General features: G+C 40.0%; 1 protein-coding gene across 1 annotated transcript; it reads left to right on the top strand.

The window, feature by feature from the left end:
- Positions 1-774: 774 nt before the first annotated feature.
- On the top strand, positions 775-17174 carry LOC108670621 (mucin-5B). The gene is made up of 9 exons (XM_018158091.2): positions 775-821; positions 1881-1975; positions 7239-7401; positions 8811-8905; positions 9626-9821; positions 11862-11962; positions 14503-14648; positions 14966-15372; positions 15675-17174. Exons 4-9 carry the CDS (start codon positions 8855-8857, stop codon positions 16130-16132), a joined length of 1359 nt encoding a protein of 452 aa, XP_018013580.2. The 5' UTR covers positions 775-821; positions 1881-1975; positions 7239-7401; positions 8811-8854; the 3' UTR covers positions 16133-17174.
- Positions 17175-18142: the final 968 nt, after the last annotated feature.

Here is an 18142-nt window from a genome sequence, read left to right on the forward strand (position 1 = left end):
CACGCCCCGCTGTGACGTAGTACTGGATGGTTCCTACCTGACGGGCGATGGCTTCGATCGCGTGGACAAAACGCCCGGCGTGACCTACTATCGTGACAACCGCAGCCTCGTGGTGGGTACCTCACTGCCATCCTTGCGACTAGACTGTGGGCAATTGTACTACCCCCATGCCCTGATTATGATTTGGTTACTGGACTTTACATACTCATGAAATTATAATTAATATCGTGAACAACTCGACTACTATACTTCCCTATCCTTCCTCCCCTCGCTGCATTGGAGCTCCTATCAGAGCAGGGGTGGTGCTCATGTCTTGTGTCAGGCGGGGTAGTAATGTATTGTGATAACAGGAACAGTCGAGGATGGAAGTCAGCTGCATCAGTCCTTCAGACACCTGCTAAGCAGTCGTTAACTTACATACAAAGCAGTAACGCAAGCAAGCAGCAAGAGATATACGCCCATTTTCGGTGATTTGGAATCTTAATTTTTACCGTTATCTGGACATGACCAGAAATAAGGTTAAATACATTAGAAACACTGTTTTCCTGTTGACTCCTATACCTATATGACTGACTTTAACTTTAGATTTATTACGCAGGAAGAAACCAAACTATAAAATTTTCCTCTTCTGATGCAGGCAGATGTTGGCACTACGTTCACGCTGTGGTGCAGCGAGTGCGCGAGTGTGGCCAGTAAAGCAGGCGCCCCGCCCTCACACTCCGTGCAGCTGCAGTGCTTGGTGGACCTCACCAACGTCACGTTCCTGGCCGACGCGAAGGGCGTGAAGGTGTTGGGCAGCCGTCTGCTGGGGTGCACATGGCGTGAGTGACTCAGAGTTTCTGAATCATTTGGGTGATCTGCTAAATGCAATAGACTTTATTGACATTTAAATTGTTCCAAATTATGACCTCTCTCATTTAGCCACAACAAAAATTTAGAGTGACATTGAAAAAATCTGACGACTTCTTCATAAGTGAAATTTCAAAGCGAGAAAGTAAGAAGAAAGTAAAATGGTATTTTCGGAATGAACAATGAATCTTTCACTATATATGAATCTGATAGTAAAATTTATTCCTGACTTAATTTTTATTTGACAAATTTTTTCGGTTTTTCTGAGTTCTTGAAGTCAATTATATTTTGATGGTACTAAGAATATTTTTTGGTATTTAGAAATTGTTAGTCTAAATTTGCATTTACAGGGGTTTTTAAGCCAACTTTATCAAGTTTTATTTTGATGACGAGTTCGTGCAGAGAATACAGAAAACTTAATTAACTTATCCTGTACTTTTACAAGTAATTAAACACACTAATCCTTCAGAATCTATCTTTACAAATCTCAATAGACAAGTTATCGGAGACAGCTGATCATACACGGGCTAACCTGATCGATGACATCCATCAATTATTGAGCGACGTTCCTCTCACTAATTAGAGACCAAAAAATATGTACTCTATCCTAATGCTGTTATTGAATCGGCTTGACGACGCCGTAGTGTGAAAGATCTCATTGCAATCCACGAATATTTCAGGACATTTGTTACGGATGATGGAAGGTAAAACTTCTGACTCGTCAATAAAACAACGCCGAATTTCAGATCAGGGCTCAGCAATTGATTTTGAGGTGCAAGCGTCGATTCTCTAGCCTATCAGTCAAGCTTGACTGATTTTTTCTTGACCCTCCATAGAATTTGTTACATGAAATGAGTTGTAAAATAATTTTATGAAGCCTGGATAATTTTACTCTATCTAGCATTTCAAGCCTGTTTTCTACGTATGTGTACATAAGATACTGATAAATGACCTCAAATAAGACTGGAAGTATGCACACTAAACTACTGACAAGGCCGTGTGAAGGTTCAATTCGAAATGTATTTCGGCAGCGTGCGCCCTAGAGCGGCCAGCATTCGGCCAGTACTCGCCGCTGCTTGGGAACGCAACAGGCGGCGCGGCGGTCTTCCAGCCCTACAGTCTCAAGGTGAGCGTTCAACGGCCATACTTTCAAAAATTCGCTAAGTGAACGTAAGTATTCGTTAACGTAAGTACTTACGCTCTATTTTCTTGTCTATGATTGGTGGATTTTGCTAGAAAGGCTGTCAACGATTGGCTGATGAATACGATCTCTTAACTTTTTTTGAAGGTATAGGCCCAGATCTTCATTTCATTACCTCAGGAGTGACAGGAACGCAAAAAAATATTTGCGATTAAATTCTATTGAGCTTCCCGTTATCTTTACATAAAAAAATAACTTTATAGCAATGTGAACTGTCGTGTGCGTCGTTCAAGACGAGCGTCGGTGCAGCCAAGTTGCGTGGTTAGGTTAGCCAGGGTAGCAAGATATTACTTAACTCGTTCATTTATATTCTTTTGATTTATATGATGATTTTCTTTCATAAGATGCTTCTATTGCATCAGATGCTTCTATTGCATCAGATGCTTCTGTTGCATCTGATGCTCTTCTATTGCCTCAGATGCTTCTATTGCATCAGATGCTTCCATTGCATCAGATGCTTCTATTGCATCAGATGCTTCTATTGCATCTGATTTTTTGTACAGAAAATNCATCAGATGCTTCTATTGCATCAGATGCTTCTATTGCATCAGATGCTTCTTTACGAAGCAAATTCTGCTTCAGCTGATATTGCTAGCAGTAATTCCACATAAGCCGTTCTCGGGGCTGCACTTCTCTCTGTAACTGTAATATGTGTGTAGTGTTTGTTTGGTTCCATAATCAATGTTATTCCTGTCGTATAATTTCTACATAATGACTTACACGGGAAAAAGTCGAGCCCAGCTTTATCGAGGAAAGAAGATAAACTAAATATTTTTATTACTTACGAATTATATTCAACAACTCATTCACATAAATCATTAAAACGTTAAGTCTTGAAATAATGTTTATTTCACACTTATATATTAAAGCATGAACTCTTGCGCCTGTATATGCTGCAATATTTTTATCAACGTTAAGAGCGATGCCTCAGTTAGTTTTTAGTGTAAGAATTCGTAGAAATAAAATTAAAGCGTGGAGAGGAAATTAAACCGTGAGGGGCAAGGCATTATTATTATCATTAAACCGTGCGGGAAAATGCATATTTTATGACGCGAGTCATTCAGAGGAGACGGCTCTTTAATTGTCATGCAGAACTGAGTGCTACTCTATTATACTGCAACGTTCAAGTGTGACGTTCTATTGTAACGTTATAGTAACGCCGGCGGAGCATCAGCTTGAACTTGGACTTGAACTCATCATAAGGTCATATAACGTTCTAGAGTAACTTTCTGTAACGCTCTATATAGTGTTACGTTCTGGAGTAGCGTTCTGTAACGCTCTAGTACAACGTCCCAGAGTTGCGTTCTGTAACGCTTTAGTATAACGTTCTAAACTCTAGAGTAACGTTCTGTAGCGCTCTAGTGTAACGTTCTAGAGTAACGTTCCGTGACTTCTTCAAAAGTTTTAGACAATTGACCCAAATTTTTCAATAAAATATTAATATGCACTGAACAGACGACACGGCAATGTTAATAATGTTCAATAAAATATTAGAATACACTGAACAGAGACGACAATACGGTAGTTGGTAAATTAATAAATTAATGATACGGTGACCAATAAATACATAATAATTTAAATTAATTTTTTTATTTATTAAATGATGACAATAACTCGCGCGTAAATTGAGAAGTTTAAGGAATTTTATTTATTTCAATTCTGATGTTAAAAATTACTGTTAAAAACAGATTTCGTCCATGATAAACAAACGGAATTATTGGTAATATTGACGCGCTTTTCCGTCAGGGCAAGATCGTTCGGCCATTTCTTTAAGCCTGCTAAGCCCAAACAAATATTCTAAAGTAATAATCCATAATCAATACATACGTCAAACTTACTCATATATTGCGACTTACGAACTCTGAACCCAGGCTTTTTTGCTGCCACGAATATTTGATGCAAACCAGCAAGTAGTTTGTGACAGCGCTACTTATCAACAAATGACGAATTGCAAATTTAAACTCATAACAAATACGTTAATGTCGATGCAGCACGACATTTTGTGCGCTCTGCGCTGCTGGGGCCGAACTTTGGTTGTAAAGAACATGTGGAGCTAAAGAAATGTAATGTGTGCTGTGGATGATGGATCAATGAATGCTGCTGGATGATGGATCCGTGAAATTTATTGGATGATTAATAGATGATTGTTATTTAATAATGCATTGATGATCTTAATCAAATGATGAATCATTGAAGGCTGATGGATGATGGATCCGTGAATTCTATTGCATAAAAAAATATTAGAATACACTGAAGAGAGACGACAATGTTAATAATGTTAATGTTAATAATAATTTAGGCAATGACGAGAATGTTAATAATAATTTAGATGATTGCTATTTAATAATGCATTAATGATATTTTGATATTTATTAAATGATGAATCATTGAATGAATGAATCATTTCGTTGAGCATCGGTGCAGTGCTGTGGTCTTACTCAGGTATCAACAGAATTACTGGTCCCTCGCGTGAGTGCAAACAACAATAAGAATTTCCAAGTAGAACTTCAATATGCATTATGCAAATAATGTGAACGTATTCGTGTTAATGGTATTTATTGATCGGAAATACTTGAGCTGAACGTTTGGGTCCAGGTTAGAGTTTGCAAATGGTATGCCGTGTTATCCTTGTCATATGTTCTGCACTATTTAATTTTGCTCTATTATTGTGACATCATTACTCCCCCTTATAGCGGTGTGAAAGCTGCATAACTGCTCATAATTGAGGAAAAATTTTACTTCTCGGATTTACTGGTATTCGTTGTCATTAATTTGAAAAAAATCGAGACTCCCTGAAGCTCATTAACATTTTTAATTGCGGAACGCAATTGTATTTTTTGTACAAACTCAATCGCCCGAAATGGTGCCCACACATTCAGAGCTAACGCTTCAAGAAATAAAAGTCTTTTTTAGTTAGATATGTAAACTCTTGTCAACTTGTATCAACCCAGTTCAACCCATATTAACTTTAATTCGTGTCAATCTTAGTCAACCGATGTCAATCCATTTAAACCATTGCCAATTATATTAACCCACGCTTAACTTTGATAACCCTTGTCAACTCTTTTCAATCCATATCAACCTCTGTTAGTCTGTTTCAACTCATATAAATAATTTTTAACCCAGCCCAACCCAAGTCACTCCATTTCAAAAGACTTGCGTGGAATAGATTTTTATTTCAAACACGACAAAGCAAACAAATTTTATAAAAATTTATTAATGTATTCATAACAAGCCGGTCGCGGACTGACAAGACCGGCAGATATTCAAAAAATTTAGTAAAAAGTAAAATTATCGTAATGGTAAGTCTTCAACTATCCGTTAAATTCTTTTAAGAGAATACATTCCAGACTCATAATATTTCTCATTATTTTTCAAATGCTCAGAAGTTATTTGTTTTCTCACACTTTGCATCAATAAATTTGGAGAAAAACATTAAATAAAACTTGCCATGTATGATGGTCCACTCCTGCCACATAACGAATAGAAGAATATCTTATATTAGGGTTCACTTTATTATTTTCTGTGAAGCTTTTTTCTATATATTGCCATTCTACTCAAAACGTGGATTGGTAAGAAGTTAATTAATTAGATTATAGATAAAGTTTTAATTAGTTCCGTTCCGTGGCACGTTCCGTCTCAAATATATCGAAACATCAAGAATTTTGAAGGAAATTCATTTCGAGAAAAGCCAGATATCTATGCTACGAAATCTACATTTAATGCACGATACTATTTAAGCAAAACATTCAGCGCAAGAAATAGAATGATGAACGAATGTTTTACAAATGTTACGTCACAACGGCCCCTTGAATACCAATGATCCTGAATACAATAAATTTGGGTGATGAAGCTAGGATGATGTACAGTGAGTGCAGAAATCCTATGTCTCAGAAAGCACGCCCTAATGCACTCAATATTTAGCAATCATTTTTCTTAGCAATTAAGTACTACTTCCTCAATATGTACGTCTTTCCTAACGATAAATTACGGAAGACTTTTTTCTTAGCAAATAAGAACCCAGCGTCGCAGCGCCCAGAAAAGTCCCGGTAGAAATGAGTCGCGAAATATAAGAATTTTTTTACTGGACCGCGTTGCTTGGAGACGCGCTCGCACGGTCACAATATCAGACAAGTTCGCGAACGAACATACCGCGTGGCAGCTACTTAATATAATATAATATAATATAGCGGTTTCAGCGTTTACTGGGCCGTAGACCTGTCGACGATTCTTAACATTGCAGAACATCCCAGCATTTTCACAGCATGTTGAGGGCTTGAATTCTCAACTCACTGCTACAATTCTGCTGAGCTCAACCGCCCGGCCTCCTTGCCGATTCTGACCAGAAACTGGCGCACAGAGCTGGGATCGAACCCGCGCCTCTCTGCGCCAATCCTGGTAGTCTGAAACCACTGGGCCGCCCTGCCCATTAAATTAAATGTTGTACGTTTCTTTATCGTACGAAAAACTTACTTTATTACTTCACGCTTCAATTGAACATCGTTCGATGAGACGATCAGCAAACTCAATCCAACCAACCACCCGCAGAAGCAATTAACATTGGTTGAATATTTTTTGACATAGGTTGATATGTGCTGTCGTGGGTTGTAATGGGTTGACATGGGATGACGGGAGCGGATCTGGGTTTTCAGGAATTTTTCGATCAAGCAATGTTACTGCGACGCTCGTTACAATGAAATATTTTTTCAAAGCGGTATCGCATGAGGATAAAAAGTGCGGCCTCGGCTCTGACCGCCAAGCTCGCGTGCAGCGTTAAGAATTTGCGGAACTAATTTGCACAAGAAAATATTGATCTTCGCTCCGCCAATAACGTGGAAGAAAACACCAGGCATAGTTGACAATTTCTTTATTTATCTGAAATAAAACTATGCGAAAACGTGTGTCAAACTTCCTAATTTGCGGCAAAATTTGCTGTCGTTTGGTTATAGGCAAACGTTTGTCACTCACGGTTACTCTGCATTACACAAATGCGAATGAATTACGGAGAAACTAGATTCCAAGAAACTATCGTCGTTATTGCTACAACATTCAACACCTGAAAGTTCTTCGAGGTTTAATTTTAACACCATCTTAATGCATTGTTTCACATGAAAAAGTTAGTAGAAAACATAAATAAATTAAATCATTTTTTCGTGTATTCTTTCATTTCTTTGTGCCACTTATGCAGTCGTGCCTGAACGTGAATGTGAACCTAACGTGCGGCGCGGGTTCGCGGTTCAACACGAGCTTTCAGCAGCTCACCTCCATCAGCGTCAACTGCAGCGATAACAAATTCTTCTACAATTCAGCTCCTGTTTCATATCAGAACCCAATCCCCAGCTGTCTGTACGGTGAGTAGAGCCAGCTGTGTGCTGGGACGCCCAGCCATCTGTACGGTGTGTAGAGCAAGCTGTGTGCTGGGACGCCCAGCCATCTGTACGGTGAGTCGAGCCAGCTGTGTGCTGGGACGCCCAGCCATCTGCACGGTGAGTCAAGACAGCTGGTCTTCGACTCGGTTAAGTCGCATGAACAAAATGTTCGACAGAGACGAAGTTTTTCGTACCTGCAAGTCGGACGAATTAGTAGCCCGAACTCTAAACGCGTTCGTGCCGACCAGGAACGATTGTGTATTTACGTCGTGAAAGAAGCAAACACAATCTTTTTCAAACCAACCTAATTGTGTGCCTCCTCAAATGCAAATAAAGCATGCAAATAGCAAATAGACATAATTTTTGAAGTCTGATAAATTGCCCGATTCAGCAGCATTCAACAAAGTTTCGGGAAATTTTTCTATTTTATTTATTGGTTTTCGAGAATGATGGTTTACCGTTTAAAGTGGAACAAAACTCGAATCCGTTTTGCTTGGCCAGTTTTCATTCTGAAGGCTTATTGAAATCTCCAAAGAGAGACGAATAAAGATACATAAATGGAGTTAATCTGTTATTTAATAATACATTGAATGGGATGTAAGATTGTGCTCCTCAAAGACAAGAATGAGAATTGAAATTGCAATGTATTTCAAAATACACTAAAGATTGTTCATATTTTCAGTGAAAATAACTGGAAATTAAAATAATCAAATACCAAAGAACTGGGCCGTATTTGAATTGATATTTAACGGTGCAATTCCACTCATGCTAAACCGAATCTAAAATGTGCTTCATCAAACATGCACCGACCTGTCACATTAAATCGTATATATATTCCGACCATCAATTTGCATTCATTTTAATATTGGAAGCAATGTGAAAATGAATCAATAGTTCTGCACTGCATCATGAAGCGCATTAATATTAAATGTTAGCCTGACAGTGTCTGAAACAAATTGCCGTTCGTAAAGTTTTAGATGCGGAAGTCATCGATTATGTTCGGCATAATGACAGTGCAGCAGTACATGGTAAGAAAAATAATACTCTGGTTTCAAAGTACTGAGTTTTTATGAACTGAGGAGTATTGAAATTTAAATGGTTTCCACGAATTTCACGCTCTAGTTTCGATGTTTAAATAGTGAATAAATTTTACACTTGCTCTGACATGCTCATTACTATTTCTCCCGACAAAAATTGTTCGGCTGGATTACAATTATTATCTTTTTGTATGATATATTTCGTTGCATCAAAGATTTATAACACATTTTTCACAAACTGCTTTTTATACTTCAGTTATTTGCCATCACAGGACTTGCGTCTGACGTAGCCTAATGCTTGGTCCAAAGACATTTATTTCTAATATTTTGACCTTCATTTTGTTATTGTTCCAGACTGTGAATGGAAATTTGGCCCCCTGCTGCTGAACCGAGACCTGATGAGCGCAAACTTCTCGGCGTCTGGCTACTTCACTAACGACACGTTGGCGGTGAGGTGCCGCGCAGGATAAGCGCAAGATTCTGCTCTACATTTTTATAACAAACAAACGACGTACGGAAATGGTCCCGTTTATATTAAAAACTTCGTGTTATTCATATGGCAATTTTGACACAGAGAAATTCTGTTAGGACATGTGTGGACTTTACGTGAAGGATGAGACAAACACGAATGAAATTTGAAAACACTACTTAACACGTTGACTCTGATTGCTTCACCTTGGAATATTCCTCCATTTTTTGGGACTATTATGAAAGAGTTTTGCCAGACGGTTTTTTTTTCAGACAAATTCCGCGATTTAGTTTTTTCAATTGCGTGGCCGGCTAAAATTTATGATTGTGGAACTTCCTAATTAAAATTTTAAAAAATGAATTGTTACACCGGAACCTACAAATATAACAGTGTATATTAAGTTATAGGCCTTTTTGGCCTTTTTTGTTCGCGGACTTAACTGTTTTTAGGCCATCTGGCAAACCTGAATTATGCACCACTACGTCCTAGAGAAATACATTTCGCGGTACGAATATGTACCACTTCGGAGTCAACGTGTTAAGGGAACAAGATCATCTCGGACAGCTGGCTTTCACACGAGCGCTGATAGAGTCTCTGCATCGTTGGCATCACCGCTCAATCTGAATCCTACCGCTCGTTTACGACTCCAACCAAGTCCCAAGTCTATGACTCCAACCCCTTTCATGACAAATATTTACAGACGAGTGGCTCCGTGGCATTAAGTTGTGCTCCCGGCCTCCACTTCCTCCTGAACGGCAGCCACACGCCGACCGCCACACTGAACTGCCAGCGACCCGTCCAGGCGTGGCCCATCTATACAGCGTCCTCCACCTCCAGCTTCTACTACGCCAGCGCCTCGGTAAACGAGACCTGGCATCCGGACGGCTGCCACTGGGGTGAGCTTTGGTCTACTGTTTATCCTAACAAATTTGGATGCTGGCAAGACTCAGCAATGGTTGCCGCCTAGGACTCGGGAGCGTGTATGGTCGGTAAAAATGGCAGAGACTTTGTTTGGCTATGCTGGCAGAAAGTTTGAACGAGTGTCCAATTATAACATAAGATAACATAACATAACATAGTGATGTCGGCGCTGAAGTGTAGGCCTGATGTGGCCTGTCGCCGATTCTTTTCCTTTTCGAGCCTTGTTCATAGGTCTAAACTCGTGTCATTTGACCGGATCTTTTCATGACTGGCGATAGTTTGAAGTAGCTACTAGACTTCCACCGGGTTCGATAAGGAGCTAGGCATTTCAAATCTGAACATAAGTAAACGAGACCTGGCATCCGGACGGCTGCCACTGGGGTGAGCTTTGGTCTACTGTTTATCCTAACAAATTTGGATGCTGGCAAGACTCAGCAATGGATGCCGCCTAGGACTCGGGGAGCGTGTATGGTCGGTAACAATGGCCGAGACTTTGTTTGGTTATGCTGGCGGAAAGTTTGAACGAGTGTCCAGTTTTGAGAATTTTACTTCCATATAATTATCATAGTGGATCTGAAAATAAGAATGCAAAAGAATCAATGATCCCTTCAATAAATATTATAATTTAAAATGAACAATATTTCAAATATGATAACCTAAAAATCAATCGCAATTAGGCAACTTACGAATGTGTTTGGCTTTCTAAATTTATGAATGTTGTATGATTTAACTGTACATTGTAAACATTGGACAATTCCTTAATCTGCTCTAAACATTTGTGTTCTACGGATAAAATGAGTAGCATCTGCTTGAGGTAATAAAGACAAAGGAAATGAACCTAAAAAATAAATACGCACATAACAAAGTCATTACGATGTTCCGCTTGCATTGCAAAGAAATCAACTGATAAAATTGTGTGAGAGAAAACACCATTTAATCCAGTCGTTATGTGGGCCAGTTGCACGAACAATACAAATGCGAGAGGATGCGATTAATGTTGGTTCCAACCATGAATATTGCCACCAGGTATTGGGGAAAAAAAATGCACTATGAGAACTTAACGATAGGAGGGAAAAAATTCTATTGTACAGAACAGTGGACAGGAGATTCTGACCAGAAGTTGATTTCCCGTCTGGAAGTGAGGCACGTGATGAAGAACCTGGTCCTCAGAAAGTGGAGGAAAGAAGAAGTTGATTCTGAACGGATGGCTGAACCGACACTGAATGACTAAGCCTATATTTTTAGTGTAGCGATTTTTAGGGCATAGTTCGGTGATTTACTGCGCGGGTCATTTAATGGATCAGTGATTTTTACGTGGAAAATGAGACTGAGATAAGAGTTCATGTCAGCTGTACGTGGGTATAACGGTGTAAAGAAAAAATCTAAAAATGTACAGAATACAGGTATTAATGTGTGGGTAAGTAAAATATATCAAACTTTAATTCAGACTACCCTTGGAAACCAAGAGGTAGTAAACGTATCGGTATTCATCAAGAGTTTAGTAAATTAGGGCACACGTAAGAAGGACAATAAACTCCCCAACCAGTTCCTAACCTTTAGCATTTCTAGTTGATTTTTCACTCGGACATCACGCTAGTTCTAGCAATAAATATCCTGTTTAAGAAGTGATCCCCTAATACTAGTATTATAAACAGAAACACGTTCCATATATCTTTTTCATTACGAAAAATAGAAAAAATTTACATTATTACCAGCAATGTTAGAGTTTGATTTTTCACGCAAGTATAGGAATAAAAATCACCTAAAAATTCATGATTAATTGACAAGCCACGTCGTCTGTGCGATCTATTCTCTAAATTTCTAACTTTATACCCTTGAATTAAAATTATTAGGTTCTTTTCTATAATTACACGTTTTTTCCTTCGTTACGAAGCACAAGATCAATAAGGTGAATCGCACTTTATTCTCTTCGTAGTTACGCAGAGTACGGAAATTAAATGAGTGATACGTGATTACTTTTTTTCTTGCACGAAATTGTTCTTACGTTATTCCAGACTGCTTGGTGAACCTCAGTGAGCTGTTCACGGGCGAGGCGCCCTCGAACGTCACCATCACGGGACCAGGCACCTACGACAACGTCACCAAGAACCTCTACGTGAGTCCCCCACTGCGGGGTCTGCTGACATATAGACTTGAAAGTGAAACCAGCTCTCTCGTTTGAATGTTTATACTTGAAGTTTATTGTTAATTTTTTACTAGAAACCCTTTTGAGAGTTTCTTAAACCACTCAAAGCCTGCCCCTGAGAGCTCAGAGTTCTGATCCTCCTCCCTCACGAGCATGACTACTCTATGACCATATTCATCCCTAACTCATCCAAACTACACCTCTCAAACATCATCAACTAAATCCAGTTGCTAAATTTTACCCACATCCAGAATTCAACTCAGGAGCATCGACCCTATAGACACACTACGGACCGCTCACAGATCATCCAGACCACAGTTAAAGACCTAAACGCTCCACTCATACGGCTAACTGACACCATCACCAGAGAATACTGACGACATCTCAGCAATAGACCGACTGAACTTCAAGAAAGCAACTGATGCATTCAAGAAAATTAACTTGGCATCAGTCATCCCTCATGACCTAAGGTCCACGCAAACAATATTTGTAAGGCAGCTCGACAGAGATATTGGTAGACGAGCCCTAATTGAGAACATGGACGAAATAATGAGACTACAGAACTGGATCCTCGTACATGGAATAGGTTAAGTTAAGGATTACACCCACGTCATAAACATACAAGCAACTGATACAACAATCGCCCAACGAATCCTAAACGAAGTTTTTATTATGTTGAAGACCCGGCACTCTCCCAACCAAAGTTAGCAGGAGAAATATACCCACATTCTTATATGCTACAAATTTTACAAATTCGAAAACCATCTTACCCACCTATGCACCGCCACTACACCATCCTGCTCAGAGTGCTCAGCCCACACCCATATCCAAACGCTATGTCCCAAAATCCACAATAAATGTTTGAATTACGGCTTCCACCATAGAAAACTTTCCGCCAACTGTTCCTACAGGAAAAACTTAATTCGAAGCAAACAGAAAGAAATGCAGGACCATAAATTACACAAAAGCTAAAACACGTTTGTCGAAATAGCCAAACCTGCAATCAAACAAACGAACATTCCCCAACAAAACATAACCCTCACTAACTCCATCCAAATCAAACTTACAGCAATCATCCTCGAAGCTCACATAGCCAGCCTCGTCAGACAGCAGGGGTTTGGCTCAATATTCTCAAAGTATTATCTCAATATTCTCACCAACGAAAACAACCAATACCCTAGAAAATGGAAAATAAGCGACGAAAACTATCAAGTCAAAACCATCACCGCACCCGGACTCAAATACCTTCAGATCATATTTTTTAGAAGCGACCAAGACCCCACCCCAATTCCAGCAGCATCTCGCAAAATTTTGCTCATTGAAGAGTTGAAAAAGAAAACCCTTGGTCTAAAGCTCTCGATGCGTGACAGAGACTCCGCCCTAACTTTCGACTTACTAAACGCGACAAACTTATCCTATAAAGACCTTACATCAACGTAATCCCCCACGACGCTTTCGACGCCATGAGCCGCCATACTACCGCCCCAACTTCAATCTCAAAAATAAACAAAGGCGTCCACAACAAAAGATCCTCATCCAACATGAGACCTCAGCGTTCAATAAAAATTATCCAACACATCTGTAACAACATAGATATTCATATCATCTTTCTGAACGACCACAGCCTCACTAACAACACCTCCAAAAATCTTCACCTACCACTCAACGTCACACAACCAATAAAGACAACGCCCAACACGCCACTGCTGCCTTCGCTAGAGACATATTCTGTACAAGTTACATGATTACTTCCAATCCGATACATGCTAGCCGAAACAACAGACACCCCACAAGGACTTATTACTATTGGAACCACGTACATTCCTCCTCGAACTGGTTTCCTAAACTTTATTAAATTTCATGCCGTCCTAAAATACAGCATCCAGTATACTTCTTTGCCTATCTGAACGCAAACCACCCCACTCTAGGAAACTCCAGATTCAACCTCACAGGCAGACAGTTGCACACGCTCATCGCCAAAAACAAATGTCTTTTATATCGGCCGTTTGAAAGCTCCACGTTGATATTTAAACTTACCGTAAGAAATGGTCGCCCATCGGACCCATGCGTCCGTCTATTCTCATAAATATAACATAGAATGAACCCAAATTTCCCTTAATATGTTTTTTACAATGTGTTTGAAGACCGTGGAACACCATAGTACAACCATTAGCTAATTTTTCATTGAAATTTTTTGGAATCGATTTTGGAAAGGCATAAAATTTGCTATGATAGCTAATATGCTTGCCATTTATTCTGAAACGATGAATTTTACAATTCTGTGCGCCGACTCACTTGCTCACATGCAACTGACATGTCGTTCAGTTAATGGCAGTTCATGTAACTCCCTAACGTCCACAGCTAATGGCAGTTCATGTAACTCCCTAACGTCCACCTAGCATGCCTTGCGGTTGAAACGTCGTACAGCTGATAAAAATTAATTTTGTACATTCCACTCCTACATTTTCGCACCACGCGGCTGACGCTGTACGGCTTCATGTCCCACGCAGTTGGGTCAGAACTCGAGCGCGGTGCTGACGTGCTTGCCAGGGACGGTGGTCGTGACCGCCACGGGCAACACGGCACGCATCGCGCTTCTGTGTGATGCCAACGCGCTGACGCTACAAGGGGTTGCCAACACCACCAGCGTCGTGGGGTGTGTGCCAGGTTAGTTCTTACGCACTGACGCTGCAGAGGACCACCACCACCAGCGCCGGGGGGTGTGTGCCAGGCTAGTTCTTACGCACTAACGCTGCAGAGGACCAACACCACCAGCGCCGGGAGGTGTGTGCCAGGTTAGTTCTTACGCACTAACGCTGCAGGGGACCACCACCACCAGCTTCGGGGGGTGTGTGCCAGATTAGCTCTAAAGGCCCGTTTACACTAGTGGCAACGACATGCGCTTTGAGTCGTTTGCTGCAGTGCCTCACCGCGCACAACCGTTCACACTACTTTTGTACTCGGTAGTTTGAGACCTGTCTCTTATACACATCTNTCGGGATCTAACATAGTTGCTACAACCACTTCGGGGTCTAACACAGTTGCCACAACCACTTCGGTATCTAACACAGTTGCTACAACCACTTCGGGATCTAACACAGTTGCTACAACCACTTCGAGATCTACCACAGTTGCTACAACCACTTCGGGATCTAACACAGTTGCTACAACCACTTCAGGATCATCTACCACAGTTGCTACAACCACTTCGGTACAGCCATCAGCGGAGGGACCTCCCACTACCCTTACGACCACGTCCGGACCCAGTGCCGTTGGATCAAGCACACCGAGCTCTACGCCAACTACATCTCCAACAAGTTACAGTGAAACTACAACTTCGAGCGACCTCTGCAACGCCCAAACTGCAGTTGTCAGCGCTGGTGAGAATCTTCTGTCAAGCCTATTGACCAATTCCTTCCGGATAGGTGGATTATCTAGGTTTCAACACCTAACCAGGCATCAATTTAAACTCACTACATGCAATAGTTCTTAGAGTGAATGATGCAAAACCGAATATGTTCGATTCTCGTAATTTACACCCTACACGGTTTCTTAATCGTTGTTGAATTTTTCAATTATCAGCATATCTGCAATGAACTATTCAGCTTGCTAGGTTTGCTGAAGGAATTAGCAGCTTGGTTCGTTGAAATTTCCGTCTTTTTAACTCGATTGATTGTTTCAGACGTGTTGAACTCGACGAGTTCACTGTACACGCGCGTCAACACGACAGTGAGCAATGACACCCAAACGCTACTGACGTACTTAGCGTTCATGTCAGCCCGTCAGCTGACTGACGCTGTCAGCTGCGACCAAATGGACAGCTCCGACATCACAGCCGCTTCCAACTACCTGCAAGCCGCGCTATCGCAACTCAACGCCCACATCCTCTCCTCCATCAACCAGACCCTGAACGCCACCTCCAGCGAGCTGGTAGAGTTGGTTGCGATGGTGCAGTACCAGCTGTCAGACCTGCGGCAGGCGATTGTCGCGGCGGAGCAGAATTGGACGGCTGCCGCGGCTCAAGATCTCGATGCCACCATTGACGCCCAGGCCCGCCTGCTGGACCAGCTCCAGATCAGAGGTGAGTTGCGGTGCAGGAAACGTTCCCGAATCATGACTGTTACTGGATATTGTACATGAATCATATTGTATATGTATTAATAATCGAAATTTTAAATCCCATGATTGACGAGATTCAATCGTGTTTTACTGGAAATTTTGCATGACAGAATGGTTATTACGATGGGAGTTACCTCACCAGCCATCTGACATTGAAGCAATCTTGTGTTGGTAAGGCTGAAACAGCTGAGCATCGACAGTTGCCTTGTGGGGGCTTTTATCGAGAGGGTTTCTTCTATTTTACTTGCCTTCACATTTTTCATTTAGAAAAATTGTTGGGGAGTAAATGGAGGGATCAAAAAGTACCTCTTGATATGATGCCAAGTTGACTTGAGTTAGGAACTCCTGAAATTAACTCCAAAGATTGTTTGAATGTTTTTCCTTAAGATTTGAAGGCAATTCCTGTTAGCTGTCCTGTTGGACTTGAGGCGGAATATCAGCCTTAGTAATAAAGAATTCATAGCTTTTATTTCACTGCCGCTTATTGCCTCACGAAAATAACGAGCTTGAAGATCTTAATTGATTTTACTGTTGATTCCCAAACTCACATTTACCAAAAAGTAAGGTTGTCCTTGTTATACTCATTGTAATGGAACTCCTACGATTGAGGATTCCATCATTTAAAAAGAAGGCTGGTGAATGCCCTACCCGGTTTTATTGCTTAACAGGGACTTATTCTGTAACACGGACGGTCAGAAGTCTGTAAATTGTACGATATACAAATAGAATATCTATTATACTATGTAGCTGATTGTTCGCGCATTTAATTTCTTTCTATTAAATACCATGGATTGTTATTCTTTATATAATTATTACATTCTATTTTTAATCATTTAATTGTCTTTATTTACCGTGAACCATCAAGTCGCCGGCATACCTGCAGTATGAAGCCTGTGACGTTAACACTTTCTTTGCTCGCAGTAAATTGAGTGCAGAGCTCAGAGGTGAAGGCAACCTGCCAATACGGTTAATAGCGACTGCTTTATATAATTACCTTCCTTCAGTCCAGAAGTTTCAGCGGTTCAACAGTGTTTTACTAATAAAACTTCTTCATTTATTTCTCTCTAACAGGTTACTTTATTTGATTTATTTTTGTCATTCTCATTTAAATGTTCTAAGTTTTTAAATTATCAGTTTTTTCCTATTATATTTGATTAACTCAATTAAAAAGGTTCATTTCTGCTTGAGCGGATAAATTATCTTTCCACTTTGTAATTGCAAATAGTTTGACTGTTGCTGGTGTGAATAGTGACTGTGGTATCTGAAGTATTTGCATGAGTATTTCTACTGTGAGAATGAATTTTTTAAATTGTGTATTTATCTAAATATACCTATCATGAAACGTCTGTCTCATTTTCTCATCCCTGTCATATGAACAAGAGAAGCTAATATTTAGAAGACAAGCTTTCAAACGTAAACAACTTTACCAGAGTCTAAGTGTATATAGTGTACCTTGGATTGTGCAAATTCAACCTCGATGTAGAAAAACTTAAATTAAAAACCTAATGATGCCATTTTTCCCGGTCATCGAGTCCGCCATATATGTATATTCTTGGAAATAGTGATTTTTGAGCACCTACGTTTGAGCTGATGGCGCGAGCTTTGTTCACGTTGTTCCTCAGAACAAAGAAAAATAAACAATTACCATAGAAAAGTCGTCTACTAAAAAAAATATTCATATATCATGCTTTCTTTCTGCCTAAATATTTAAACTTAGATTTTAATAGTGTTGAAGTTAAATTAATTTACTTAAAACTTGGGAATTTGTGCTGTTATCTTGAGATCGGAATGTGCCAGATGCTATTGTACATACATCAATGCACACGTGTAAGTGTAATGTAATATATTACACTCGTGCAACATTAATTCGTCTCTCTATATATCATAGAATCGGACCCGGGTACATTTAGACCGTATATACAAAATACATCTTGATAATGTAATATCAAAAGATACCAAAGAACACCTCTGTAAGACTTCCATTACTCAAAAATACTTTAATGATGACAAGTAAATGCACACTGATATTTA

This window comes from Hyalella azteca, unplaced genomic scaffold (genome assembly GCF_000764305.2).
Source record: "Hyalella azteca isolate HAZT.00-mixed unplaced genomic scaffold, Hazt_2.0.2 contig9661, whole genome shotgun sequence".
Lineage (NCBI taxonomy): Eukaryota > Metazoa > Arthropoda > Malacostraca > Amphipoda > Hyalellidae > Hyalella > Hyalella azteca.